The sequence below is a fragment of the Otolemur garnettii genome, unplaced genomic scaffold, assembly GCF_000181295.1.
Source record: "Otolemur garnettii isolate 467f Iridium unplaced genomic scaffold, OtoGar3 scaffold00021, whole genome shotgun sequence".
NCBI lineage: Eukaryota > Metazoa > Chordata > Mammalia > Primates > Galagidae > Otolemur > Otolemur garnettii.
In genome coordinates, this window is record NW_003852416.1 from 25,403,010 (window position 1) to 25,430,806 (window position 27,797).

Here is a 27,797-nt window from a genome sequence, read left to right on the forward strand (position 1 = left end):
GGGTGGGGGAGTGGGAGAGAGAGGGGGAACAGGAGTTAACAAGATAGATTTCTTTTAAAGATTTTTTTTTCTTTTTTGCAGTTTTTGGCCAGGGCTGGGTTTGAACCTGCCACCTCTGGCATATGGGGCCAGCTCCCTACTCCTTTGAGCCACAGGTGCTGCCCTTTCTTTAAAGATTTTTTTTTTTAATTAGGGTAAAAAAGAAGTCAGAAAAAGACAAATTAGGACTATTAGGTGGATTCCCAATGATTTCCCAATAAAAATCTTACAATTTGCCCCATTTGGTGAGGTGAACGAGCAGGATCATTGTTGCGAAGGCCTTTGTGGTGATTTTTTTTTTTTTCTAGAAGTTTTTCTATAAAGCTTTGGCTAACATTCCTATGTTATTGCTCTGTGGCCCACCAGAAAGTCAACAGGAAAATGTGTTGAGCATCCCCCCAAACTGTTGTCATGACCTTTGCTCTTGTCTGGACCACTTTTTCTTTGATTTGCCTGGATCACTTCCACCTCTTGGTAGCCATTATTGTGATTGTGCTTTATCTTTAGGACACTCTGGTAGAACCATGTTTCATGTGCTGTTAAAATTCTTTGAGGAAATATTTCAGGATCTTGATCCACTTGTGTAAAATTTCTAGCAAAAGCTCTGCTCTTGTCTGTAGCTGATCTGGATACAATTTTGACACCAAATGGAGGGAAAGTTTGCTCCACTTTAATTTTTCAGTGAGAATTGTGTACAGTAAACCAGTTAAGATATCTGTGGTGTTAGCTATTGTTTGTTCTATTAATGTTTAGACTTTTTAAATCAGAGAACAAAACAATGTTTTTTCTCTGACAAATTGATGTGGATAGTTAGCACTGAGGATTTCATCTTCAACATCAGCTTATCCCTTCTTAAAATGAGTTATCCACTTATAAATGCTGATTCCTTTGGGACTTTGTTCCCTTAAATTTTTCATAACGCATAAGTGATGTCACTATTGTTATACCAAACCTTTAGTATAAATTTGATATTTGTTCTTGCTTCAATTCTCATGGAACTCATGTTGCTCTGACAGAGGCTTTTTTCAAACTGATGTCTTATCTTAGTGCCACAAACTGCATTCTGTTCAGATATGTTGTAACAAGTTATTATAAGTTTATTTTGGTACAAAAAAGTTTTGCAATACATACATAGTCTTTTCATAATATGTGCATTTAATGAACTTTTTGAAGACCCCTTGTGTGTTTTTATGCATGTGTTTAATACAGTTATGATTTTAAAGTGCCATATATAATGATATATCATAGACATTTTTATAAGCAGTATAAGTAAATGTGTCTGATAATAATCTATTGCACAGTTATTTCATAGTTTTCAGAATTACTTTTTCATCCTAGAAAAAGTGCTACATACCTCAATATCACTACAGTAAACTTTGAAGTACTCCCCTTGGCCTCTTGGTGACAGTAGTGATGTAATGAGGTACAGAGCACTTTATCTAGGATAATGTTGTTAATTTGTCTAAACTCATACCTCCATATTCAATGATATTTAGGACTCTTGTTAATATACAAATGCTACTATGTGCTTATACATTTTATGGTTCTGGTACTATTTCATTAGATGATTTCTTATTTGTGGAATGATTGTACTATAAAATATATAAACTTTCATTTTTTTATAGATGGTTAAATGTAGTGTAGCAAAATTATATGCGTGCCTAATTTTCTACCATTATTTGCCCAAATCCTTATAAATACTGAGGATGAAATTCTTTGGGAGATTCAGTAATTTTTGATTGCCTTTCATGATTTTTCAAGTAGAAAACCTTTGCAGATGATATTTCATTGCAATGATAAAACATTGCTAGAAATAAGATCTACTGCATATCTATGTCTGTATCTGTTTCTGTATCCATTTCTCTCTTTCACATACATATAAACATATATTTGTTTGCCAATATACAAAAGTGACAAAAGTTGTAAGACTTTGTGGCAACAAGATAACAGAGGGTGAGAAATCCTTATTGGAAAGCCTGATATTTTATGTGATTCTACCCTTGGAATGATTATTTTAAATCAGAAGCTTGTGGCAGAGATGCTGACTACAAAGTGTCATTTAGAAGTTTTAGAATTGAAAAAAAAATCTTGGCAGAGTCTCAGGATTAGAAGAAAATAATAGGAGTCAGAGTTTGTCAAGTAGGAAAGACTATATAAATATTTTGACTTAAATTGAAACCTGAAGGTCACCATGAAGATTTGTAAGCAAAGATTAAGAATAAGCCTGAAGTTGAAGAGTTCTTATGTAGCATATAATGCCATGGTCCTACTTTCAATAATGGCAGCATTGATTATATTATATCAATCCACTTTTAACTACTTTCTGCTTGCTGTGCACATATTTTTGTCTGGAAAAAGGAATGTCATCCTGACCCTCACATTGTCATTGCATTATTTGATATACAATGTGCAGCATATAATAAAAGAATGCAGTTGGCAAAACATGATCATCTCAACAAATGTAAAGTGCAGTATTTGTTTATGATAACCACTCTTAACGAAGTGAGAAAAAAGGAAGGACTTATTTATTCTAAGATAGGGTACCTCCAAATTTTACAGATAATTTTTTCATTGAAGATAAAATATTGCATTCTTTCCCTATACATTCAAGAAAAAACAATATCATTCACTCTCATCAGTCCTATTTAATATTGGACTGGAAAATGTCAGAAAAAATGATGTAATAAAGACTCTTGAAAATTCTCTCTAACGTGAAATAATGAGAACACTGTGAACATTGTCATATCAATCTTTTCCAGAACTCTGGAATGTAACTGAACTTGCAGCAATCTGCTAATGTTTTTTCTTGACAAATGGAGTTGGAAAGAGCTGTGAGCTTTGGGCTATTTTAACTTTCCTTATTTCTGTCCTCTATCTTCTCAGCACTGAGGTAAACTTGAAAAGCTATGGCCCACAATCAGGGTAAAAAGTAGTGCCCAATATTTCCTAGAGAATGCAGAATAGGGTTGGAGCTCCTTCAAAGCCAAATTTCTAGAGAATTATCATTACTTGATCTGTCTTAAGGTTTTCTAGAAAGACCCTACATGCAGAGTGTCTTTATCTGATCTAACTCTGAGCTTGTCCTGTTGCAGGAAGACAAGACTCAATGGAGAGGAAGAGAACCCAAACACCATGTTTATAAAAGGAGGGGCTTTATTTTAGGTGGTGGAGTTTATGGCATAGAAGAATTCAAAATGGCGGTGCTCCCTGATTGGCTTGCTCGTTCCCTTATTATCTCCAATCAAAAAGTTCCAACCCACAGGTACCTTTCTCATTTGTCAGTTTGCATCAAGCAGGAGATGCTGTCCCAACCCCCCACAGAACTACAGGATTTCATAGAAGTGGAAATTTCCAAGTTCCAGGAAGTTAAGTCTACAAATTCCCAAGAGCTGAGTCACCATGGAGAGGACTCTGCAGGTGTATCCTTGTAGTCTCCTTGAGAAGATATGTTCTCCTAGAACTTATTACTACTAATTATTATAATACTTAATACTCAGGTATTTTCCCTCAGTCCAGTACAAACAGTGTTTTCCTGAGGGGCATCTGTTGCAGATAGGGGCATTTTTGAACATGGAGGATGCTTGAAGTGGTCGATAACAGTTGGAGAAATCAATAGAAGAGCTAAAAAGCCTAGAAGAAAGATCTGGGGAATGAGATGCTCCTAGGAAAATTTGAAGAGCTCTTACATATGCCAGAAACATTAAAAGGCCATACATGATCAGAAAAGACCTGAGAAGGCCCTGAGCTCTCACCTCTAGCTAATTGTGATTCTCTGTGCAAGCATGAAATAAAGGGCTCTGCCTTGTCCTCCTTCCCAGGAGAGCTGTTCCTAGCTATCTAATACCCATATCAATACTAGATCAAATGGATATTAAGTTGGAAGAAAACGCAAATTGTTCCCTACAAGTTTTTTACATATACTAATTTGAAATGGATCATAGACATTAAGCATGACAAACTAAACCTATCAAGCTTTTAATGTGAAACAAAAGAGAAGGAATGTAAGATCTTGAACTCTGCAAATATTTTTTAAAAGAGGACAAAAAAATCACTAATGAGGAAAAATTTATAAGTAGGTCTTTGTTTTGGTTCGGAGCGCCTATTCATTAAAAGTTGCCATTGAAGATAATCAAAGGCCTACATACAGACTAGGGGAGATGCTTGTAAGCACTATATTGACATATGTTTTCAGCATTACTTGTGAACACATGAATGAATCTCACAGACATAATGTTGAGTGAGAGTTCAGACCTCAAAAAGCACATTCTATTGATACAGGATCCCACTACTCAGGGCTGGACAGGGAGCCCCCCATTCTCTAGGCCCATGTGAGCTCAGAAATCAGACCCCCATTTCCAGGCACAAACAGGCTGCTTTTTTAAAGACACACCCTCTGGGCTTTAACAAGATTATGAACAAAGCAGCCTGAGATGGTTTTTTGGGTGGTTTCACCTTGAGTAGGAAGCACCCACCCTAATCCCTTCTGTGAGACAAAAACTCTAAGGACCTGATAACCTTGTCCTAGTGGAGGAAAGACTATATTCATTCATTTGTTAATGTACTCATTAAATTTAAAAAGATGTTTTTCCACCTACCAAGTCTTAGCTAAGATAATTCTCAGGACCTAAAAACCCTAGATAAAAAGCCCAAGTAGAGACTCCCCAGTTAGTTCTTTCCTCCTTCGAGAAGCTCTGGTGCTTTTTACTCCTTCTGTATTCCTTCTGTCTAATAAAAATCCTATCTTACCACTGATCTGTGGTCCATGGGTTCATTCTTTGAATTCCTGAGACCAAGGACTTACTGAGTAGGACCTACTGGAAGAGAAATTCCAGTATCACTTTAAGATTTAATTTTTATATTTTTCTAGAATAGGCAAATCAATCTTCATGAACATATGTCAGATAATGGCCTACTCTATGTGGTAAATGGACTTGAAATGGGCATAAAAGAACCTCCTGGATTTTAAAAATGTTCTATCTCTTGATGGATGGTAATTATGAAAGTGTGTACATGTGTAAAAATTTATGAAGATATACAGTTAAGACTATTGCCTTTAACTGATGAATTTTAGATTTCCTCAGAGTGAAAGATAAATAAAAATATTAGTCATACAAAGAGCAAGATAAGCCTGGGAGCTTGTGCCTACAGTTCTTACTAGGGAGGCTGAAGCCACTGAGAGGTAGAGTCAGGAGGACTGCTTGAGCCCAGAAGTTCAAACCTAGCTTTGGCAATAAAGTGAGATCCTGTCTCACACACACACAAAATTTTTCTATTTAGAGGCCTTTTGGGGGGTTTGTTTTTTCTCTCTTACTATCAAAGTTTCCATAATTCCAGTAGCTGGCATTTCAGGTGATTTCTTTGTTTTCTTGCTAGAATTTTACCTTTTCATAATTTCAAGTTCAATTGTATCTGGGATTGAGGCAGAACTTTGCTGTAAATTATGAAAAATGGATTGTTCTTTTTGATCATCATAGTCGATGCTATGATGTGCTTCCCAGATTCTCACAAATCCCTCAACCCTTTTGAGACTGAAGCACTTCTTCCCTCAGCCATTGGGACTATTGGTAGTTGGCTGCTCTCTGCTGAGTTCTTCTCTGGAAATTGCCCCTGGCTAAAGAGAGTTGTCTCATTCAAGGTTCATGTTTGTGGGGTGGCAGATATCCAAAGACTGGCCATTGCTTCAATTCAGACATCTTTGAGGGCTTTCCCAACTTTAGAGGTTCCTCAAGGGATCGACTGAGACATTTGTTGGGACTTCAATAGAGTTCAACTTCTTGCTCTGTCTATCCTGCTTCATTCTTCCACTCTCACTGGTCCTCACTGTAGATAGCCCTGCCCAATAAATACACTTCTTGCTTGTATATTTCTATCACAGAGTCTGTTTCCCAGGAAATCTACACTGCATTGTTACCACCGTAAGTAATTTAATGGATATAATATTTTGCATGGAAAATATATTTCATTATCTTTGTGCTTGGACATAAAAATTAACTCATGTAATAAAATTTGTCATTTTTTTCAAAAAAAAGAAAACTCAACATATAAAGAGAATCATCACAGAAAAAAAAGCTAAACAATTACAAGACAAACAAAATAACCCCCACACAAAGCACATAGAAAGTATGAGAATAAAAAGTAGACAATGGGAAAAAACCACAAAACCATAAATCTAAAAGTGGCATAATAGAAAATATGATGAAAATACTAATAGAAAAAAATGAAAAGATGGAGAATAATAGCATAAAAAAAGAAAATATTTAAGAATATTAAGTGGGAGGTGGAGCAAGATGGCAGAGGGGATGCATCTCTGAATCAATTCTCCTCAGGGTTTTAGGTGAGAGTGGGAGTGCTGGATCCTTCCCTGCATGGAGTGTTGGCACAGACAGGCAAAGAAGGCTGTGCAGCAAGGAGGCAGAATCCTGGATTGGAATTGTGACCCAAAACCATGGTATCTGCCAGAGAGAACTTAGCACCGCAGCTGAAGCAGTGCCAGCTGCAGTGGCCAATGGGCAGCGGCTGGTGGCTGGTGGCCTGAGATGGCAGAAACCAATCCCTCCCCCATAGACGACTGCTGTTCCCAATTAGTGGGGAGTTTGGGTGTTTTGCAGAGTGTGGTGAGGTGTGGACTCCTGTGTGGAATTCAGCAACCAGAAAGGGAAGCCATTTGGACCCCATTTGGAGAGTCAGAGGTCTAGGTGGCTGGATAGAAAAGTAAGGGAAAAGGACCCATTTAGGATACAGACACACTTTGTAATTTTAGAAAAGTCTTTGTGGCACCACAGTGAAGCAGTGAGTGACAGAGGCAACCAAACCCTCCCCTACAGAGATGGAAAAGACTTTTGGGCTCCACACTGAGTCTGTGGGCATCAACCATGGCTGGTCACCCCCTCGTGGAGGCTGAAGGCTCTTTCATGTTCCATGCTGAGTCCACAGGCATGGTGGCAGCCACGGAGGCTGAGGCTCTTTAGTGCTCAGTGCTGAATCCCCTGGCACTGGTGGCGGCCACAGAGGCTGAGGGCTCTTTTGTGCTCTGTGTGGAGTCTGTGGGCATTGGTGGCGGCTGGTCCCTTCCTCACAGAGACTGGAAACTCTTTTCTACTCCGCGTTGAATCCATGGGCATCAGTGGCAACCACCCCCTTCCCCAGGGAAGACTATAATTTCCAGTTCGAGAAAAAACTAGGAGTTGAGTGGATAATCTGTTGAAGCATGGACACCTGTGCTGAATTTGGAGGGCAGATAGAGGGTGTCATTTGAAACAGGACAGCTGAGCCTGGGCGGCCAGTCAGGAAGCAGATATATTGTGAAACTCCAAAAATGGCGTCTCCATAGCACTGCTTCCTACAGACTAGTTGCTGGGAATGCATACATCAGTCTAATAGAGATTTTTTCTTTTTCTTTTTCAATTTTCTTTTTCTTTTTAAAAATTATATATATATATTTCTATCATTTTATGATTACCTTTTTTTTCTTTTTTATTGTTTGTTTCTTATTTGACTGTTCATTTACTTGTTTCTGATTGTCTGTGCATCTGTGTACTTGTGTGTCTGGTAACATTTTTGTCCATTTATTTGTTTGTTTGGTGTCAATGTGTTTTGTACGTTGCTAAATCTTTGGGTTGGATATTTTCCCTAACCCCAATTTTCACATTCAACAATAATATGGGGGAACAGGGGATGAGGGCAGACTGGAGACATTCTTTAACAAAAACTCCAGTCCAGGGGGAGAGATAACGGCCAGAAAGATCCCAACAAAGCTGAAGGAGGAGAGCTGAGATGAGAGAAGAGATAGATAAATGCAGATCTTCCCCACACTCTGCACTCCCCCGGTGGCAGGCAGCTTCCCTGCTGCTCCTGCCACCCTCTCTGGGCACTAGGCAGCCAGAGACCTGCTGCTTGCTTGATTGAGCCCCGCACTCCCTGGGTGGCAGGTGGCTTCCACACAGCTCCTGCCATTCTCGCCAAGCACCTGGCAGCCAGAGACCTGCTCTTTGCTTCCTTGAGACCCGCGCTCCCTTTGTGGTAGGTGGCTTCCCCCGCTAGTCCCAGCACCCTCTCTGGGTGCTGGGCAGCCAGAGACCTGCTGCTTGCTTGCTAGAGACTCACACTCCCCTGGTGGCAGGTGGCTTCCCCGCTGCTCCCACCACCCTTGCTGGATCCGGGCTGCTCAAGAACTTTGAGAGTACTGTAGTTGAGAGGTAACCATTCTAGACCAGTGGTATCCCAAGGGGAACAGCAGCAGCCACAGCAGCAGGAACAATAAGGTTCACACCCTTGAGGCTTTTCCAAACAGACACGCCCTATCTCTCTGGAAATCCAGAGGAAGCCGGCATCTTCTCCGGTGGCGGCAACTGGAGGAATGGTTCGGGAACAGATTTCAAAAGGTCTAAATTCAGCATGGGGCAGAATCAGTGGAAAAACTCAGGCAATATGAATAACCAGAGTAGATCAACTCCCCCAAGGAAAAATGGGGCAGATGCATTTGAAGACCCTATCCATAAACAGATGACTGAGATGTCAGAAATTGAGTTCAGAACTTGGATAGCAAATAAGATTAACAGAATGGAAGAAAGAAGAAAGGATCTCTGACATTGAAGACAAAGCTTTGGAACTTGCCCAAGTACACAAGAAGGAAGAGAAATGGAGAGTAAAAATGGATCTTTCTCTCATAAAGCTCTGGGATAATTTGAAGAAAACTAATATTTGCATTATAGGAATCCCTGAAGGCAACGAAGTTGCCTCACAAAACACAGAGGCTCTTCTTCATGAAATTATGAAACAGAACTTTCCAGACATGCCAAGAGATTCTAAAATTCAGATAGCAGATGGCTTCAGAACCCTAGCATGACTCAACCTGAACAAGACATCCCCCAGACACATCATAATTAACTTCACCAAAGTTAAGATGAAAGAAAAATATTGAAAGCAGTTAGACGTAAGAAAACCCATAACCTACAAGGGGAAGAGTATTAGAATGACTACAGATCTCTCTGCTGAAACCTTTCAGGCTACAAGAGGATGGTCATCGACATTTAATCTCCTAAAACAAAATAAATTTCAACCCAGGATCCTGTATCCAGCTAAACTGAGTTGCATTTATGATGGAGAAATTAAATACTTTAATGACATTCACATGTTGAAGAAATTTACCATAACTAAACCAGCTCTCCAGGATATTCTCAGACCTATCCTCCATAATGACCAGTGCACTTCTCCACTGCAAAAGTAAACTCACTCAGAAACTTTTGATCAAATTGTAACTTTCACAGTGGTGAAAGGATTAAAAACATTCACTGGACTTTCGAAAAACTTGATACCCCAATTTTTTATTCTATTTTTAAATTTATTTTTATTTTATTTTATTTCTTATAGCATAACTGTGTACATTAATGCAATCATGGGGTATAGTGTGCTGTTTTCATATACATTCTGAAATACTCTCATCAAACTGGTCACAAATTTTTACCAGGCTTACAAAAAATATTATTTTCAGAAATATGAAAATCTGAAGGAAATTGACCAATACTTGGAAGCACTCCACCTTCCAAACTTAGCCAGAATCAAGTGGAAATGTTGAACAGGCCTATATCAAGTTCTGAAGTAGCATCAACTATACAAAATCTCCCTAAAAAGAAAAGCTCAGGACCAGATGGCTTCACATCAGAATTCTACCAAACCTTTAAGGAGGAACTAGTACCTATATTACTCAATCTTTTCCAAAATATAGAAAAAGAAGGAATACTACCCAATACATTCTATGAAGCAAAGATCACCTAAATCCCCAAACCAGGAAAAGACCCAACAAGAAAAAAACGTTATAGACCAATATCACTAATGAATATTGATGCAAAAATATTCAATAAAATCCTAACAAACAGAATCCAGCTGGGGAGGAGGGGCAAGATGGCTGACAGGTATGAGCCTCTGACAGAAGCTCCCATCCAGAAGAAAGGATAAAGTCCAGAAAACACCCAACAAAGCCAAAGACTGGGAGCCCAGCTGAGAGAGAAGAGTGATACCTGCAGGACACCTCTGCAGAGGCAAGCTGTGACTCCTAGAAGGCAATCTACAGGTACATAATACACCCCAAAGGAAAAGTGTCCATCCTCTCCCCCAAGAAAGTTGTGCTTTTCCTTTGTTTTCTCTTCAACTGCTCATCTGAGTCTCCTACAGGCAATTGATAAACTGAGGACCTATTATGTGACTCCACTAGTGAGAGCTACCCCTAGAGGGGTCTACTCCCTGGAATAACCCTGCTGAGACTCCGAACACCCTCTTCCAAGAGCAGCATCCCCCCACCCCTGCAGGACCAAGCCCCTGCCCCGGTCCTGCACTAGGAGAATTGCTTGAACCAAAGTTGCTCTGCATGGACTGATCCCGCTAGCCAGCGCATTCTGCGCCTGGCTGTCTTCCTGGCCACCATCCCCGCTTTCTGGGAGATGTCTACCGGTGAGTGCCCGGGACTGAATCCCGCCGACTGGCTGTTCGCTTGGCAGCTGTCCCCACTCCCCAGGGGCTTGGTGGAGGACATCCAAGACTGAGCTCTGCCCACTGGCTGCTCGCGTGACTGCCATCCCCACATCCCGTGGTCTTGTTGGCAAACACCCAGGACTGAACCCTGCTTGCTGGCTGTTCACATGGCCACCAGCCCCGCTTCCCTGGGGCTTGGTGGCACACACCCAGGAGACAACCAGAAGAAGCCAGTAGCAGATGAGTTTTAGGGATGGTCTTGGAAAGGTGCAAATTCAGCATGGGGCGGAATCAGCAGAAGAACTCTGGTAACCAGAACAACTAGAGTAAATCAAATCCTCACCCCAATGAAGGATGGGGCAAAGGCAATTGAAGATCTCTTCCACAAAGAGATGTCTGAGATGTCAGAAATTGAGTTCAGAATCTGGATAGTGAATAAGATCAACAGAATGGAGGAAAGGAGAGAACTAGAATTTCAAATTATTCAAAAGCTGTTTCAAGAATTCAATGATTTCAAAGATAAAATGATCAAAGATTACGACATACTGAAGCAAGCGGTTGCCACCCTCAAAGATTTGAAAAGTATGGTTGAAGCCCTCATTCAGAGAATGGACCAGGGAGAAGAGAGGATCTCTGACACTAAAGATAATGATTTTGAATGCACCCAAACATCCAAAGATCAAGACAAATGAAGGGCAAAATTGGATCTTTCTCTCAGAGAGCTCTGGGATAATTCAAAGAAAACTAATATTTGCCTTATAGGAATCCCTGAAGGTGACAAAGTTGCCTCACAAAACACAGAGGCTCTTCTGCATGAAATTATGAAAGAGAACTTTCCAGACATGCCAAGAGATCCTGAAATTCAGATAGCAGACAGCTTCAGAACCCCAGTGCGACTCAACCTGAACAAGACATCCCCCAGGCACATTATAATCAACTTTACTAAAGTTAACATGAAAGAGAAAATTCTGAAAGCAGCTAGATGCAAGAAAACCTTAACTTACAAAGGGAAGAATATTAGAATGACTGCAGATTTCTTTGCTGAAAACTTTCAGGCCAGAAGATGTTGGTCATCGACCTTCAATCTCCTCCAAAGAAAAAAAAAAAAAAAAATTACTTTCAACCCAGAATCCTGTATCCAGCTAAACTGAGTTTCATTTACAATGGAGAAATTAGATATTTTAACGACATTCACATGTTGAAGAAATTTGTCATAAGTAAACCAGCCCTCCAGGACATTCTCAGCCCTATCCTTCATAACGATCAGGGCAATCCTCCACCACATAAATAAACCCACCCAGAAAATTTTGATTAAATTCCAATCTCCACAGTGACAAAAGGATTAAAGATGCCCACTGGACTTTCAAAAAACTTGATACCCAAAACTATACTAGGCTTATCAATATTCTCAATCAATGTGAATGGCTTAAATTGCCCTCTAAAGAGGCACAGATTGGCTGACTGGATACAAAACCTCCAGCTAGATGTCTGTTACATACAAGAATCTCAACTTACTTTGAAAGATAAGCATAGACTCAGGGTGAAGGGATGGTCATCTATATTCGAGGCTAATGGAAAGCAGAAAAATGAAGGTGTTGCAATTTTATTCGCAGATACCAACAAAAGTGAGCAAGGTTAAGGATGGTCACTTTATATTTGTTAAGGGTAATACTCAATATGATGAGATTTCAATTATTGATATATATGCACCCAACCAGAATGCACCTCAATTTATAAGAGACACTCTAACGGACATGAGCAACCTGATTACTCCCAGCTCCGTCATAGTCGGAGATTTTAATACTCCTTTGGCAGTGCTGGATAGATCCTCCAACAAGAAGTTTGGCAAAGAAATCTTGGCTCTAAACCTAACCATTCAGCATTTGGATTTAACGAATATCTATGAACATTTCACCTTAATAAACATTCTAGGTCACAAGTCTAACCTCAGCAAATTTAAAAGAATAGAAATTATCCCTTGCATCTTCTCAGACCACCATGGATTAAAAGTTGAACTCAGCAACAACTGAAATCTGCAGACCCAAACAAAAATGTGGAAGCTAAATAACCTTATGCTCAATGATAGATGGGTCAGAGATGAGATCAAGAAGAAAATTACCAAATTCTTGGAACTAAACAACAATGAAGAGACGAGTTATCAGAACCTCTAGGATACTGCAAAGGCAGTCCTAAGAGGGAAATTTATCGCACTGCAAGCCTTCCTCAAGAAAATGGAAAGAGAAGAAGTTAACAACTTAGTGGGACATCTCAAGCAACTAGAAAAAGAACACTCCAATTTGAAACCTAGCATAAAAAGAGAAATAACCAAAATTAGAGCACAATTAAATGAAATTGAAAACAAAAGGGTTATACAACAGATTAACAAATCAAAAAGTTGGTTTTTTGAAAAGGTCAACAAAATAGATAAGCTGCTGGCCAACCTAACCAAGAAAAAAAGAGTTAAATCTTTAATTTCATCAATTAGAAATGGTAAAGATGAAATAACAACAGACCCCTCAAAAATTCAAGAAATCCTCCATGAATACTACAAGAAACTTTACTCTCAGAAATATGAAAATCTGAAGGAAATCAACCAATATTTGGAAGCACGCCACCTTCCAAGACTTAATCAGAACCAAGTGGAAATGTTGAACAGACCTATATCAAGCTCTGAAATAGCATCAACTATACAAAATCTCCCTAAAAAGAAAAGCCCGGGACCAGATGGCTTCACGTCAGAATTCTACCAAACCTTTAATATTTTCCAAAATATAGAAAAAGATGGAATACTACCCAACACATTCTATGAAGCAAACATCACCTTGATCCCCAAACCAGGAAAAGACTCAACAAGAAAAGAAAATTATAGACCAATATCTCTAATGAATATTGATGCAAAAATATTCAACAAGATCCTAACAAACAGAACCCAACAGCACATCAAACAAATTATATACCACAACCAAGTGGGTTTTATCCCAGGATCTCAAGGCTGGTTCAACATATGTAAATCTATAAATATAATTCATCACATAAACAAATTAAAAAACAAAGACAATATGATCCTCTCAATTGATGCAGAAAAAGCTTTTGACAATATCCAGCATCCATTCATGATTAGAACACTTAAGAGAATTGGCATAGAAGGGACTTTTCTCAAATTGATAGAGGCCATCTACAGCAAACCCACAGCCAATATCATATTGAATGGAATTAAATTGAATTCATTTCCACTCAGATCAGGAACCAGGCAAGGTTGCCCATCATCCCCATTACTATTTACCATTGTAATGGAAGTTTTAGCCATTGCAATTAAGGAAGAAAAGGCAATCAAGTGTATTCACATAGGATCAGAAGAGATCAAACTTTCACTCTTTGCAGATGACATGATTGTATACCTGGAAAACACCAGGGACTCTACTACAAAACTCTTAGAAGTGATCAAGGAATACAGCAGCATTTCAGGTTACAAAATCAACACCTTCATGTTTACATGTATATGTATCAACAACAACATCATATTATCTATGATTCCTTTCTTCTAAAAAAAGAAAACACTAGGCAGAAACCTCTCAGCTCAGCAGAAGGGAAGAGAAACAGAGCAGGGACACTTATGTCTCAAGGAATGAGACCATTGCTCTAAAGAAACCTATTGAGCTTATTTTACTCAAATAACCTGGTGTGATTTCTTTTGTGGTTTTGCCCAATGTGAGTCAGGTAGAAAATTACGCTTCTCTTTGCCCTAGAAAAGAATTCAAAACAACCTGCACTCGAGTATTAAAGGTTATAAAGTTTGGTTTTATAACCATTTAAACTCTTCTGAACCCCATTTCAATCAATTGGTGCTATAATTATTAACTAAATTATTGTTCATTTTGAAATTCACTGGCTGGCCTGAATAATAAAATATTGAATCTTAGCACATAATCAATGAACCTTGGTGAACACATTTTGGGGGATCTGAATGTTTTGGGTTCTGAATGTTGTGCTTGGCAGGCTGGGGTTACTGGTTTCAGAGTCAGCATTTCCACCTCTAGTCTGTGTGTCCTTGGCCTAAGTACTGAATCACCAAGGCCTAGCTTTCCCTTCCTTAAGATGGGAATCATTTTACCTCAGGCAAAGGTAATTGATAGAATATGACATATGATGGGTATGAAAATTCTCTGTAAACTGTCAGAATCCCTGTAAACAATCCCTGATCAAACAATTGTGTAAGTGGGTCTTGATATAACTTAATCTTTCTCTATAAAAGAGCTGGAAATAACTATACTAGATAATTTAGAAAAAATATGATTATCTTTACAGAACATACCTTTGCAGTGTCATTATGACCTGTCATGTATGTCATCTGGGTGTATTTACATCACTGAAGTCAGCTCCTGTTCAGGTCTGCACATTGTGCTGCTTTTGTGCTGTGGTTCTGTTTAATGATTTCTCTCCCTCTCATCTTCTATTGCATCCATAACCGTTGTTCTGTCTATATTTTCCCTTTCTTGTTGTGCAATGCTACAGAGGTGATAGAACCTCTGACAATGACAGACCAGAGACAACAGAAACAGCGGTGTCCTGAGGTGACTGGGAGTGGGAGAAGCCACAGTTTCTCAAGCCCTCCCTGCTAAACCTCTGAAATTGGCTCCTCCCTGAGTTGTTCTGAGCAGGATTCATGTCTGCAAGCATGAAAAGGAGCAAATCCTTTCTTTTATTACTGCTCTTGAGCACCCCATGTCCTGTTATCCTTGGAGTCAAATAAGGGGAATCTGTATAATGAGAAGCCTGTTACTTTATGAAGAGATCCAATGTGCTGTACACTCTGAGCAACTAATGTTTGGGGATTTGTTTTATTTTGGTAAAGTTGTTCTCCAGGCAGCTGTGGTGTAAGTGATAATGTACCACAGTGGGCATCTGAAGGTCTCAGCTCAAATCCTAGTTCTGCCACCTGTGTAGATGAAATCTTCATGACCCTGACAAGAGTACAGCCATGTGGGATACAGATAGTGAGATAAAGCAGGCCAGAAACCAGACCACATGGCCACAGCAACCCACTTTTCCCTCTCCTGTAAATTCTCACAGCCCTGATGAGAGTATGGCCATCTTAGGAAGATTGCTAGTGATAGAATATAGGTCAGAAGGTGAGTGGCATGGTCACAGAAATCCCCTACAAATCCTCATGACCTTGATGAGAGTATAGCCATCTTGGGAAGAGAGCTAGTGATAGAAAGTGGTCAGAGACCTAACAGCATGGACAGAGCAACACTCTGGAATGCTTCCCTCCCCACACTCTTGGAATGCTTCAAGTTCAGTGCTCCTGGGAAACAGCAGAACAAGCAATCTCCTACCCTAGTCCTGGCTGACACTAGAGATAAGGCCTCGGTGCAATATTAACACCTTTGACTAAGGGACTAATTCTAAGATCAATCTCTGATCCAGCATCATTTACTCTGCAGAAAAAAGATGACACCTCTCGTCTCTCTCTTTTTTTCTCTCTCTTCTAATAAAGGCTTTCTAATCCCTCCTCTTCTTCTTATGGACCCTTCCTCCAACTCTATCCTAATCCCCTCAGCACCCGTGGAGCTGTGTAGCGGTGAAAGGTCTCCCATTCTCCCAGCCTCCCTTTCTCCATTTGAAAAATAAGAAGTGATAATCTCTATCTTCAGAGGCTTATTTTTCTTATTTAATGTTGAAAGATGAATCAGTTTGTTAGCTAATAACTCAATCTATGTTTTGTTATTCTAGATGCATAAATCATGTTAGCCATTGCATATTTAGGTAGTTAAAATGTTAATAAATTATATTAAGTATATAAAAGGATTTCATTATCTAAGATAACATCTGCTGATGTTTGGATTACCATCAAAATATTCATTTTTATATAGAAGACATAGAATACACTGATCTATGTATTCTCCTGACATCATGCATTATCCCTGACCATGACTTCTATACAGCTGACTTACATACAATTTACACTTACAAATGAAAGCTACTAGGTAATAGGTAATTATACCTGTTCCAACTTACATACAAATTTAACTTGGGAACAAACCTACAGAATCTACCTTGTTCTTAACCTGCAGACTTTTTATAATATAAGAATCCAAAATTTTTAGTGGTTTTATTGCATCAAATTATCTACTTCAGTGCTTCAGTACAAATGTTTTAGGTTATATGGACCACTTTTGTAATGCTTGTGACTGTCACCCAAATAGAGTTCATTTTATCCATCAGGTAGGTTTTTTTATCCTTCCCTCCTATCCCCTCCTCCTGGTTGTTTTTTGCTGCGTTTTCTTTCCCTCTGTTCACATGTGTGCTCATTGATTAGTCCAAATTGCATAGTAGCTGCATGTGGTGTTTGTTTTTCTATTGCATATTTGCAAAGATGTGGAATCAACCCAAAGTGCTCATCAGTTCATGAATAGATTAATAAAATGTGTTCCATACTCAGTGATGAAAAAAAGATAAATTGATACTTTAGCAACAATCTGAATGGAACCATCAGGGCTTTTTTAAAAAAAAATAAAAATTACCAACACTTATCCTTTATCCAGTACAATTAATCCAGAATGCCCAGGCTAGGTACCATTCTCTCTATCAATGATCCAAAGTTCACTCAAACAGAACATCACATAGTTCTAGGTGACTGGCCATGTTATACCTAATAGAGCAGGGAGGATTATAAAAGCCTTGGAGTGCAAGGTCACTGTTGTCTTAGCAGGAAGAGAAGGCTGCAATGGACCCAGCTGTGGCCCTGGTGCTCTGTCTCTCCTGTTTGCTTCTCCTTTTTCTCTGGAGACAGAGCTCTGGGAGAGGGAAGCTCCCACCTGGCCCCACTCCTCTTCCTATTATTGGAAATAGCCTACAGATGGATATTAAGGACATCAGGAAAAGTATAAAGAATGTAAGTATGTTTTATGTTCCTCTAGTGACTTACAAAGAGTGAGTTATTGGAAGGTTCTCCTGGAACCATATTGGTATAATAGACCATTGTAAAGCAAAATAATGCCTATAAACTCTGATGCTTCTGTGGCCTTTACCAGTCTTTCACTGGCAGAAATAGTGGAAAGAAGCTATGAATTTTGTGAATAGAGGAACATTTAGGCTATTGTATAGAAGAACCAAAATAATTAGCAGCAAAAGTCCAGAGATATGTATCCCTTCTTTGTTTTGTAGTCATTTGCTATAATTTTTGGCTCAAGGTAAGTGGTAAGAGAAGTGTGAGAGATTAGATATTTCATTTAATGAGTCACAATAGCCATGCATTTTATTCGGAATAGCCATGAAAATTAAACTCTTAATAACCAATTTATGTTTAATATAAATAATAAAAGAGAGCTATAAGTGAGTGAAAGAAACAAGTGACTGGTCAGGGCACAATGGGTAGTATTAGAGTTCTTTTAGAGTCTGTAGAAAGCTGAGATACATGGTCCAGAATGCTGGCAGATTGAAAATATTGCTCTGTCAGGAGATGTTACATGTCCTGGCACTGCCTTTGTGATGCTCAGTGTTTCAGCCTTGGTAGTAACACCAGATCCCAAACAGGTAGGGGTATTAGAATCACCTGTGATAACTTTAAAACTATATAGGTTTGTAGTATTAATCACAGGCCTATTGAGTCAGGCTCCCCATGGCAAGAGCTTTTCAAGTGATTCTAAAGTAGTCAGTAGGGTATTGGTCTTAAGGTAGACATGAGCAACTGATAAACTGATAAATTTCTCAAGCATCAGAATTTGAATAAGTAGAGAGTAAGATTTGGATATTCTAAACATTACCCGTGGGAACTGAATTTGCTAAATGTTTAAGGTGAGAATTATTTTAAATTTTATAATGTTAAAGATGGATGAGTATTTCTGTTCTGTGAATTGTGAAATTCTGAGGGTTGGGGTTTAGTGTGCCTGTCGCCACAGCAGTGTTCACCGTACCAGATAGGCAAGTTTTTAGTCCTCACTGCACTTCCCCCTATGTCTCTTCTCCCTTTTTGTTTTCAAATATCCTTAATATCTCTTCCTAGCCACGTTTACCCATCATTAATCTCCACTTTTCCATGAGAACATGTGATGTTTGCTTTTCTATTCTTGGTATACTTCAGTTAGGACAATGGTTCCAGTTCCATACAAGTTTCTGCAGTGACATTATTTTCTTCCTTTTTATGGCTGAATAGTACTTATCCATTCATCAACTGATAGGTACTTAGGTTGGTTCCATATATTTGCAATTGTTAACTGTGGTGCAATAAACATTCAGGGGCACATGTCTTTTGAAATCATCATTCTGTTTTTCCTTTGGATAGATACCCAGTAGTGGAATTGCTGGTTAGAAAGTAGGTTTACTTTTAGTTCTTTTGGGAATCTCCATACTGTTTCCCATACACATTGTACTTATTTATAGTCCCATCAATACTGTATAAGCTTTCATTATTCACTGCATACATGCCAGGATCAATTGTTTTTAGACTATTCAATAATAGCCTTCTCCATTATGAAAAGAAGAACGATGATATCTGTTGGAGCTGATGTGAAGAAAAGGCAACACTTGCACACTGTTGATGAGAATGTAATTTAGTATAGCCACTATTGAAAATGCCTTGGCAGTGTCTCAAGAAATTAAAAATAGAATTACCATGTGACTCAGCAATCTCTCTACTGGGTATATGTCCAAAGGAAATGAAATGAGTAGATCTTTTGAATTTATTGTATTTATCCAACTGAAATTTTGTACATTCTACCAACATCACTAATTATCAGAAAAATGCTAATAATGCCACAAGGGGATTTCACATTACTCCTGTGAGAGGGTCATTATGTTTTATTTTAATTTATATAATATATATTTGTTTTTAATTGACAAAAATTGTATATATTTTGCATATACAAAATGTTGTTTTGGACTGTGTATATATACATTAGGCAGTTTCTAAATTGAGCTAACGTATGTGTTACCTTACACACTTATCAGTTTTTCTGTTGAGAACACTTACAATCTACTTTCTTACCAGTTTACAAGAATGAAATACATTGTTATTAACTATAGTCACCATGTTTTACCATACAGAGGGTCCCAAAAGTTGTCATCCATAGGGAAAACAGGAAACTATAGCCAAATATACTTATATTTATGAAATATTCACCACAAAACCCTACAAAGATGTGGCCAACATGTAAAGAATATTTTATAAATATTGTGTAAAATCTTGTAATGAATATTTTGTAAATAAAGGTACATTCAGACACACTTCCCATCTTCCCCATGTATGACCACCTTTGGGACACCCCATTTAGGTTATTATAGTCTTATAGAAGAGGTTGAAATCAGATAATGTGATTCTTCCAGTTTTATTCTTTTTGCATAAGCTTGCTTTGGTTATTTGCATTCATTTTTGGTTCCATGAAGTTGTAGACTAATTTATCTAGAGCTGTAAAAAATGATGTCGCTATTTTGATGGAGTTTGCAATGTGAGATTTACTGTGACCTATGTACCAACTGCCCAGGCCATTGCATGGCACATTGGAGGCCATTAATAAGTGTCAGCTGATGACTATCCCCATCACATTTCTGCCTAAAATTCAGATATATCTGGCAGAGTAAAAACATACACAGTGATACAACAATAGCATCATTCTGAATCAGGCACGATGCATAAATCAAATACTGAGTTATTTTATTGTTATTTGCATTTCCTTTCCATTGTCCAGTTATCAAAAGTTTACGGTCCTGTATTCACGTTGTATTTTGGTATGAAGCCCATCGTGGTGTTGCATGGATATGAAGCAATAAAGGAAGCCCTGATTGATCATGGAGAGGAGTTTTCTGGAAGAGGCCTTTTACCAATTACTGAAAAAACTAGTAAAGGACTTGGTAAGTAGGATGTGGCTGAGGCAGCAGTTGTAAAGAGTGTGAAGTGGATGTGATCAGAGGCCTGAAGAGCTCTTAGGACAGAGTCTGGACCACTCACATGGCTGTGGAGTGACAGTTCCCTCCTCCTTGCCTGGGATTTCTCTCCTACTTTCTGTTTCCTATCCTGGTAGGTATTGTTTTCAGCAATGGAAATAGGTGGAAGGAGATACGGCGCTTCTCCCTCATGACATTGAGGAATTTGGGGATGGGGAAGAGGAGCATTGAGGAACGTGTCCAAGAGGAGGCCCGCTGCCTTGTGGAGGAGTTGAGAAAGACCAAGGGTGAGTGACTCTCACTCAGTATCACATGTCTTCTCTAATGATGCCCTTGAATGCATTCAGGGGTGGCCCAAACTTTCATTATGGGTCCTGGTTGTCCATGCTCAAGTGTGGGAGGAGGTTTGAAGCAGAGAGCCCAGGGAGCTTATGTGTCTGGGTCTTGTGTATGGGCATGATTGTGCATGCAGCCTGGGTATTAAAGGTCACTTAATCCTCTTTCCTTGTCAACTTTGGGTTTTTGTTTTGAAATCACAAATTATGAGTACTGGTTTCAAGTTCATTTTCAGAAATAATTAAGGAGCAATGCTTCTCATGTGAGTTACCAAAATGTTATTTCAGAACATTTTGGCAGATAGTGCAAAGCAAATGGTCATGATGGGCCTGACCCTATCACACCTATATGGAGCACAAATCACACACATTTTGGCAGATAGTGCAAAGCAAATGGTCATGATGGGCCTGACCCTATCACACCTATATGGAGCACAAATCACACGACCTGTGCTTTTATTTAATTGGCATATGTTTCTATAATCAGCCTCTCTGATATATCTGAGGATTTCTCCCAGTCCCTGTTACAGTTCTGACCTGTGATGACACTATGTATGGTTTTACTTAAGTATAAATCATTGTGATTCTTATTTCTCTATGGATATAGTACTATTTAAAATATGAGCCTTAATTATTTCTTATTCACCATTATTTAATTTATTACTCTCTAATTTTTAGGAAATATATTCTGAGGTATAACTTGGAAAACCACACATTTTTGAACAATTTTTAAATAATTTGTTTAAATAGATTTTAACTATTATCAGTGATACCTTTCCATGACTTTACTAAGTGTAATTGTCTTTAAGTTTCTCTCATTCCTTTACCCTCTCTTTACTGGATTTATCTTAGATATTTATGGTAATTATTTTTTTCCCATTGCCAGTTTTTTTTTTAAATAACAGGCTCATTTATTAAAAAAAAAAAGGAAAGTAAGTTTTAGTTGAAGAATTTCATAAAAAGAGACATTAATCAATCTTCAAATGTGATTTTTTTCCCCTGAAACACAGCAATTTTAGATTGCTGTTCTTTTTGCCTTCTGCTTTCTTCCCATGAAGGATGAAGAGGCTGCTGCAATTGCTGTTTTGTATTTTTAAGTCCTCCTTGTGCATTTTTATTAAGCTGATTCTTGACCTGGGTTTCATTTTGTGGAAAATTGAGGGTTTTGCTTTTTGGAGCCTGTTCTTTGTAATCTCTTCTGGAGCCTTTAGCTCCAGATAAAGAGTGGAAAAACACTGATTCTAATCTCCTGGGTTCTGCACTTGGCTTGTTTTTGTCATTTATGTCCCAATGAGTTTCACTTGTGCCTTCTTTGGGTAACTCTTTTTGGAGGGACTTTTGTTCCTTATCTGAAGAACGATGACTACTTTCTTTCTTTCGTGTTGGTCTGACTTTCCCAATGAAGAAGTCATCACTACTGTCACTATCCTCAGACATGGAAGACTATCTATAAAACCTCTCTTCCATGCTGTCATCAAAATACTCCTTCTCCTCTTCATGTAATTCTTCATCATCACTGTTACCACCAAGTGAGCTATCAGATCCTTTTTTTTCTTTGGTTTGACTTTGTGTTTTCATCTTGGGGGAAGCAGGTGTCTTCTGGGGTTCGGGGAGAACTACAGAACCCTTTCCCGAAGGTTTTGATGGAGGAGTTGGAATGCCTACTGCTTTGGGTCCATGTTCCATCTTGGCCATTTTTGTCTTTGAGTTATTTATTGGTTTCTTTGCCAAAATTTTGGCTTCTTTTACATTTTGCTCATTGATAATACTAACTTCTTCCTGCTGTAACTTACTTGCATTATCATTTGAACACAAAGTATCCTCAAAATGATTTTCCTCTGAAGCATTCTTCTGTGAATCTAGTTCAGTAACATTTTGTCAGGCATCTTTAAATGCCTGGACAGCAGCTTTTAGCACTTCTATTTTTTTCTACAGAAGCAGGCGTACTGCTAGTCTGGCAATTGCTCATTCAGTTGCAGTAGAATCTGGCTTTTTGCAGATTTTTTCAAAGTTGATATCTTCACCAAGAGCAGATTTAGTCACTAGATAGGTTTTAATTCCTTCATGGCATGGATCTCTTCAAGTAATCGTTGTGCTCGTCTTTGGTTTTGTAACAGTGCATCTTCAGTACCCTTTTTTGACTTCAGTCTGTTAACAATTCTGACAAGTTTTCGGAAAACCAAAACTCGTATCCTCTTCACTACTTTTCTCTTCATGACCTCGTTATTGAGGTTCAGAGGTCCAGCCTGGGCCGTGGCAGGTCAAGGAACAAGATGTGCCGGCACGTGAACGTCACCATTGCCAGTTCTACTAAATTATGAAGTTCTTGTTACCTTGAATCTGGTGATCAGCTCAGCTTATAAATTATACTTTAAAAATTTTTTCCTTTTAAATAAAGTAAAAAGAAAGATTGAAAATCAGATTTCACCTGTGAAACACACACACACATACACATAGTCTAGGCTTTGCAATTCACCTTCTTCTTCCTTGGCTAAAATAAAAACTTTTAATTAAAGTTTAGATACCTGAATCGTTTCAAGGAGTGTGGAATAGGAGCAGCTAACTGAACAGGTTTCTTATTCAATGTCAAAGCCATTTATTCAAATACTTTTGATTCAAGTCATTTTTATTTATAGTCTAGAGATGTGAAGTAGAGAGATCTTTATATATAAAGTCTACTGATTACTTAATTGCAACATTTTCATTTTAGAGATACTCTACCAATAAAAAAGACAATCTTTCTTTTTTAATTAATTTTTTTATTAAATCATAACTTTGTACATTGTTGCATTTATGGGGTTTAGGGTACTGCTTTGATATACAATATGAAATGTTTACATTGAACTAAGTAACACATCCATCACAATTATACCTATTTCTTAATAGTTTTGAAATGTACCATTGCATCATGCACATTAGGTGAGGTCCCCCCAAATACCCTCCCTCCCTCTTCACATATCTTCCTTCTCCTCTCCTCTCTCCTTTTCCCTCCTACTTTCTGGACTATAGTTGTGTTTTGCCATTTGTATGAGTGTGTAGGTGGTTATATAATGATTTCATAGTAGTATTGAGTACATTGATACTTTTTCCCCCATTCTTGAGATACTTTATTAAGAAGAATATGTTCCAGCTCCATCCAGGTAAATATAATAGACGTGAAGTCTCCATCTTTTTTATGGCTGTATAGTATTCCATGGCATACATATACCATAATTTGTTAATTCATTCACGGGAGATGGGCACTTGGGCTGTTTCCATGTCTTGGCTATTATGAATTGGGCTTCAATAAACATTCTGGTGCAAATGTCTTTGTTGTAAGATAATTTTTGATCATCTGGGTATAGATGAATTGTAGGATCAAAAGAAAGGTCTACTTTTAGTTCCTTGAGTATTCTCCAAACTTCTTTCCAAAAAGATCGTATTAACTTGCATTCCCACCAGCAGTATATAAGCGTTCCCTTCTCTCCTCATCCACACCAACATCTGTAGTTTTGGGATTTTGTGATGTGGGCTAATCTTACTGGAGTTAGATGATATTTCAAAGTGTTTTTTTTTTTAAATTAAATCATAGCTGTGTACATGAATGCAGTCATGGGGTACAGTGTGCTGGTTCTATATACAATCTGAAATATTTTCATCAAACTGGTTAACATAGCCTTCATGTCATTTTCTTAGTTATTGTGTTAAGACATTTATATTCTATATTTAGAAAGATTCACATGTACCCTTGTAAGATGAACCATAGGCAAAATCCCACCAATCACCCTCCTTCCACCCATCCTTGCCCTACCCTCCCTTCCTCTCTCCCCTCCAAAGTGGTTTTGATTTGCATTTCTCTGATGATTAAGGATGATGAACATTTTTTCATGTGTTTGTAGGCCATGTGCCTGTCTTCATCAGAGAAGGTTCTGTTCAAGTCTCTTGCCCACATAGAAATGGGATTATTTGTTCTTTTCTTATTGATTAGTTTGAGCTCTCTGTAGATTTTAGTTATCAGACCTTTGTCGGAAGCATAACCTGCAAAAATCTTCTGCCATTCTGAAGGTTGTCTGTTTGCTTTATTTACTGTGCTCTTGGCTGTGCAAAAGCTTTTTAGTTCGATCAGATCTCAGTAATGTATTTTTGGTTTTGCTTCAACTGCCTGCGAGGTCCTCCTCATAAAATATTCTCTCAGTTGTCCTGGGGGTCTTCCTCACAAAGTTTTCTCCCAGACCAATTTCTTCAAGTGTTTCTCCTGCACTCTTTCCAAGAATCTTTATGGCTTCGTGTCTTAAGTTTAAGTCTTTTATGCAGTGAGAGTCAATTCTTGTTAGAGGTGAAAAGTGTGGGTCCAGTTTCAGTCTTCTACAAGTTGCCAGCCAATTCTCCCAGCACCATTTGTTAAATAGGCAGTCTTTCCCCCAATTTAAGTTTTTGATAGGAGATCAATTGACAATAAGTGCCTGGGTTCATCTCTTGGTTCTTAATTCTATTCCATACATCTACCTCTCTATTTTTGTGCCAATACCATGCTGTTTTGATCACTATAGATTGATAGTGTAATCTGAATTCTGGTAGCATGATTCCACCTGATTTGTTTTTATTTCTGAGTAATATCTTCGCTATTTGAGGTTTTTTCTGACTCCATGTAAAATGAAGTTCTAGTTTTTCCAGATCTTTGAAGTATGACAGAGGTGCTTTAATAGGAATTGCATTCAATCTGTAAATTGCTTTGGGTAGTATGAGACATTTTAACAATGTTGATTCTCCCCAGCCATGAGCATGGTATGTTTTTCCATTTGTTGACATCTTTGGCTATTTCTTTTCTCAAAGTTGCATAGTTCTCTTTATAGAAATCGTTCACGTCCTTTGCTAGATACGCTCCCAGGTATTTCATTTTCTTTGGCACTACTGTAAGGGGAATAGAGTCCATGACAGTTTATTCAGCTTGACTATTGTTGGTATATATGAATGCTACTAATTTGTGAGTATTGATTTTGTATCCTGAGACGCTGCTGTATTCTTTGATCACTTCTAAGAGTTTTGTGGTTGAGTCCCTGGGGTTTTCCAGGTATACAATCATATCATCTGCAAAAAGTGAAAGTTTGCTCTCCTCTGACCCTATATGCATACGCTTGATTGCCTTCTCTTGCCTAATTGCAATGGCTATGACTTCCATTACAATGTTAAAAAGCAGTGGAGACAGTGGGCATCCTTGCCTGGTTCCTGATCTGAGTGGAAATGATTTCAATTTTCCTCCATTCAATATGATAATTGGCTGTGGGTTTGCTGTAGATGGCCTCTATCAGTTTAAGAAATGTTCCTTCTATACCTATTTTCTTAAGTGTTCTGATCTAAAAGGATGCTGGATATTATAAAAACCTTTTTCTGCATTGATTGAGAGGATCATGTGGTTATGTGGTTTTTGTTTTTTAATTTGTTTATGTGATGTATTATATTTATAGATTTATGTATATTGAACCAGCCTTAAGAGTCTGGGATAAAACCCACTTGGACATGGTATATAATTTGTTTGATGTGTTGCTGAATTCTGTTTGCTAGGATCTTATTGAATATTTTTGCATCAATATTGATTAGAGATATTGGCCTGTAACTTTCTTTTCTTGAAATACATTACTGGGATCTGATCAAATGAAAAAGCTTCTGCACTTACAAGAACATAGTAAGTAAAGCAAGCAGACTGCCCTCAGAATAGGAGAGGATATTTTCAGGTTATGTTTCTGACAAAGGTCTGATAACCAGAATCCACAGAGAACTCAAACTTATTAATAAGAAAAGAACAAGTGATCCCATTTCACTATGGGCAAGAGACCTGAACAGAAGCTTCTCCAAAGAAGAGAGGCACATGGTTTACAGATACATGAAAAATGCTCATCGTCTTTAATCATCAGAGAAATGCAAATCAAAACCACTTTGAGATACCATCCAACCCCAGTAAGATTAGCCCACATAACAAAATCCCAAAACTATAGATGTTGGTGTGGATGTGGTGAAAAGGGAACACTTCTGCACTGCTGGTGGGAATGCAAGCTAGTACGTTCCTTTTGGTAAGAAGTTTGGAGAACACCCAGGGATCTAAAAATTGACTTGCCATTGGATCCTGCAATTCCTCTACTAGGAGTATATCCAAAAGACCAAGAATCTCTTTGCCAAAAAGATATTTGAACCAGATTATTCATTGCCACTCAATTCATAATAGGCAAGTCATGGAAGAAGCCTAAGTGCCGATTGATCCATGAATGAATTAATAAATAGTGGTATATGTATATCATGGAATATTATGCAGCCTTTAAAAAAGATGAAGCCTTTACCTCTTTTATGTTTACATGGAGGTATCTGAAACATATTCTCCTGAGTAAAATGTCTCAAGAATAGAGAAAAAAGTATCCAATGTACTCAGTACTTCTATGAAACCTACTTATATTTACTCACATTTTCTTATGAAAGATAGAACACAACTATAGCCCAGGATGAAGGAGAGAAATGGAATGGGAAGGGAGGGGAGAGAGGAGGTTTGACAGAGGGAGGGTAAAAGGAGGGACCACACCTATGGAGCATATGACAAGTGTACAAGTCAAATCTGTGAAGTATAGAACATAGATGTTTTGGCACAGTGATCAAGTAAATGAGGTGAAAGCTATGTTGATTGGTTTAATGTAACCACATCAGATCATATAAAAAAATCAGCTCATTGTACCCCACATTTGCACAAATGTATTATGATCTATGTGTATTTGACTTAATAAAATTTAAAAAAAAAAAGCTTGAAGAGAAAAAAAAATTCTCTCAGGCCAATTTCCTCAAGTGTTTTCTCTGCACTCTCTTCTAGTATTTTTATAGTTTCATGTCTTAAGTTTAAATCTTTTAGCCAGTGAGAATCAATTTTTTTAATTAAATGATAGCTGCATACATTAATGCAATCATGGGGTACAGTGTGGTGTTTTCATATATAATTTGAAATATTTTCATCAAAGTGGTTAATATAGCCTTTATGTCATTCTCTTAGTTATTGTGTTGAGATGTTTATATTATACTTTTAGAAAGATTCACTTGTACCCTTGTAAGATAAACCAT

The 27,797-nt window shown here is 38.1% G+C and overlaps 2 protein-coding genes and 1 pseudogene across 4 annotated transcripts in view; 2 read left to right on the top strand and 1 right to left on the bottom strand.

The window, feature by feature from the left end:
* The window catches only part of LOC100941342 (cytochrome P450 2C21-like), a 47,533-nt gene extending 44,293 nt beyond the window's left edge, over window positions 1–3,240 (top strand). The window contains exon 9 of the mRNA XM_023511714.1: window positions 3,132–3,240. Within this exon, the coding sequence (XP_023367482.1) occupies window positions 3,132–3,181 (50 nt within the window). The 3' untranslated portion in view covers window positions 3,182–3,240. The remainder of the gene's footprint in view (window positions 1–3,131) is intronic.
* LOC100941864 (cytochrome P450 2C18-like) overlaps window positions 3,238–27,797 on the top strand; it is a 62,220-nt gene continuing 37,660 nt past the window's right edge. Inside the window, exons 1-4 of one of the 3 annotated variants that reach the window (XM_023511712.1) lie at window positions 3,255–3,301; window positions 17,219–17,401; window positions 20,193–20,355; window positions 20,526–20,675. In XM_023511712.1, the coding sequence (XP_023367480.1) occupies window positions 17,234–17,401; window positions 20,193–20,355; window positions 20,526–20,675 (481 nt within the window). In that variant the 5' untranslated portion in view covers window positions 3,255–3,301; window positions 17,219–17,233. Of the gene's footprint in view, window positions 3,302–17,215; window positions 17,402–20,192; window positions 20,356–20,525; window positions 20,676–27,797 lie in introns of all 3 variants that reach the window. The other 2 variants (XM_003787319.3, XM_023511713.1) reach the window with 2 other exon arrangements.
* On the bottom strand, window positions 21,656–22,984 carry LOC105886734 (annotated as a pseudogene).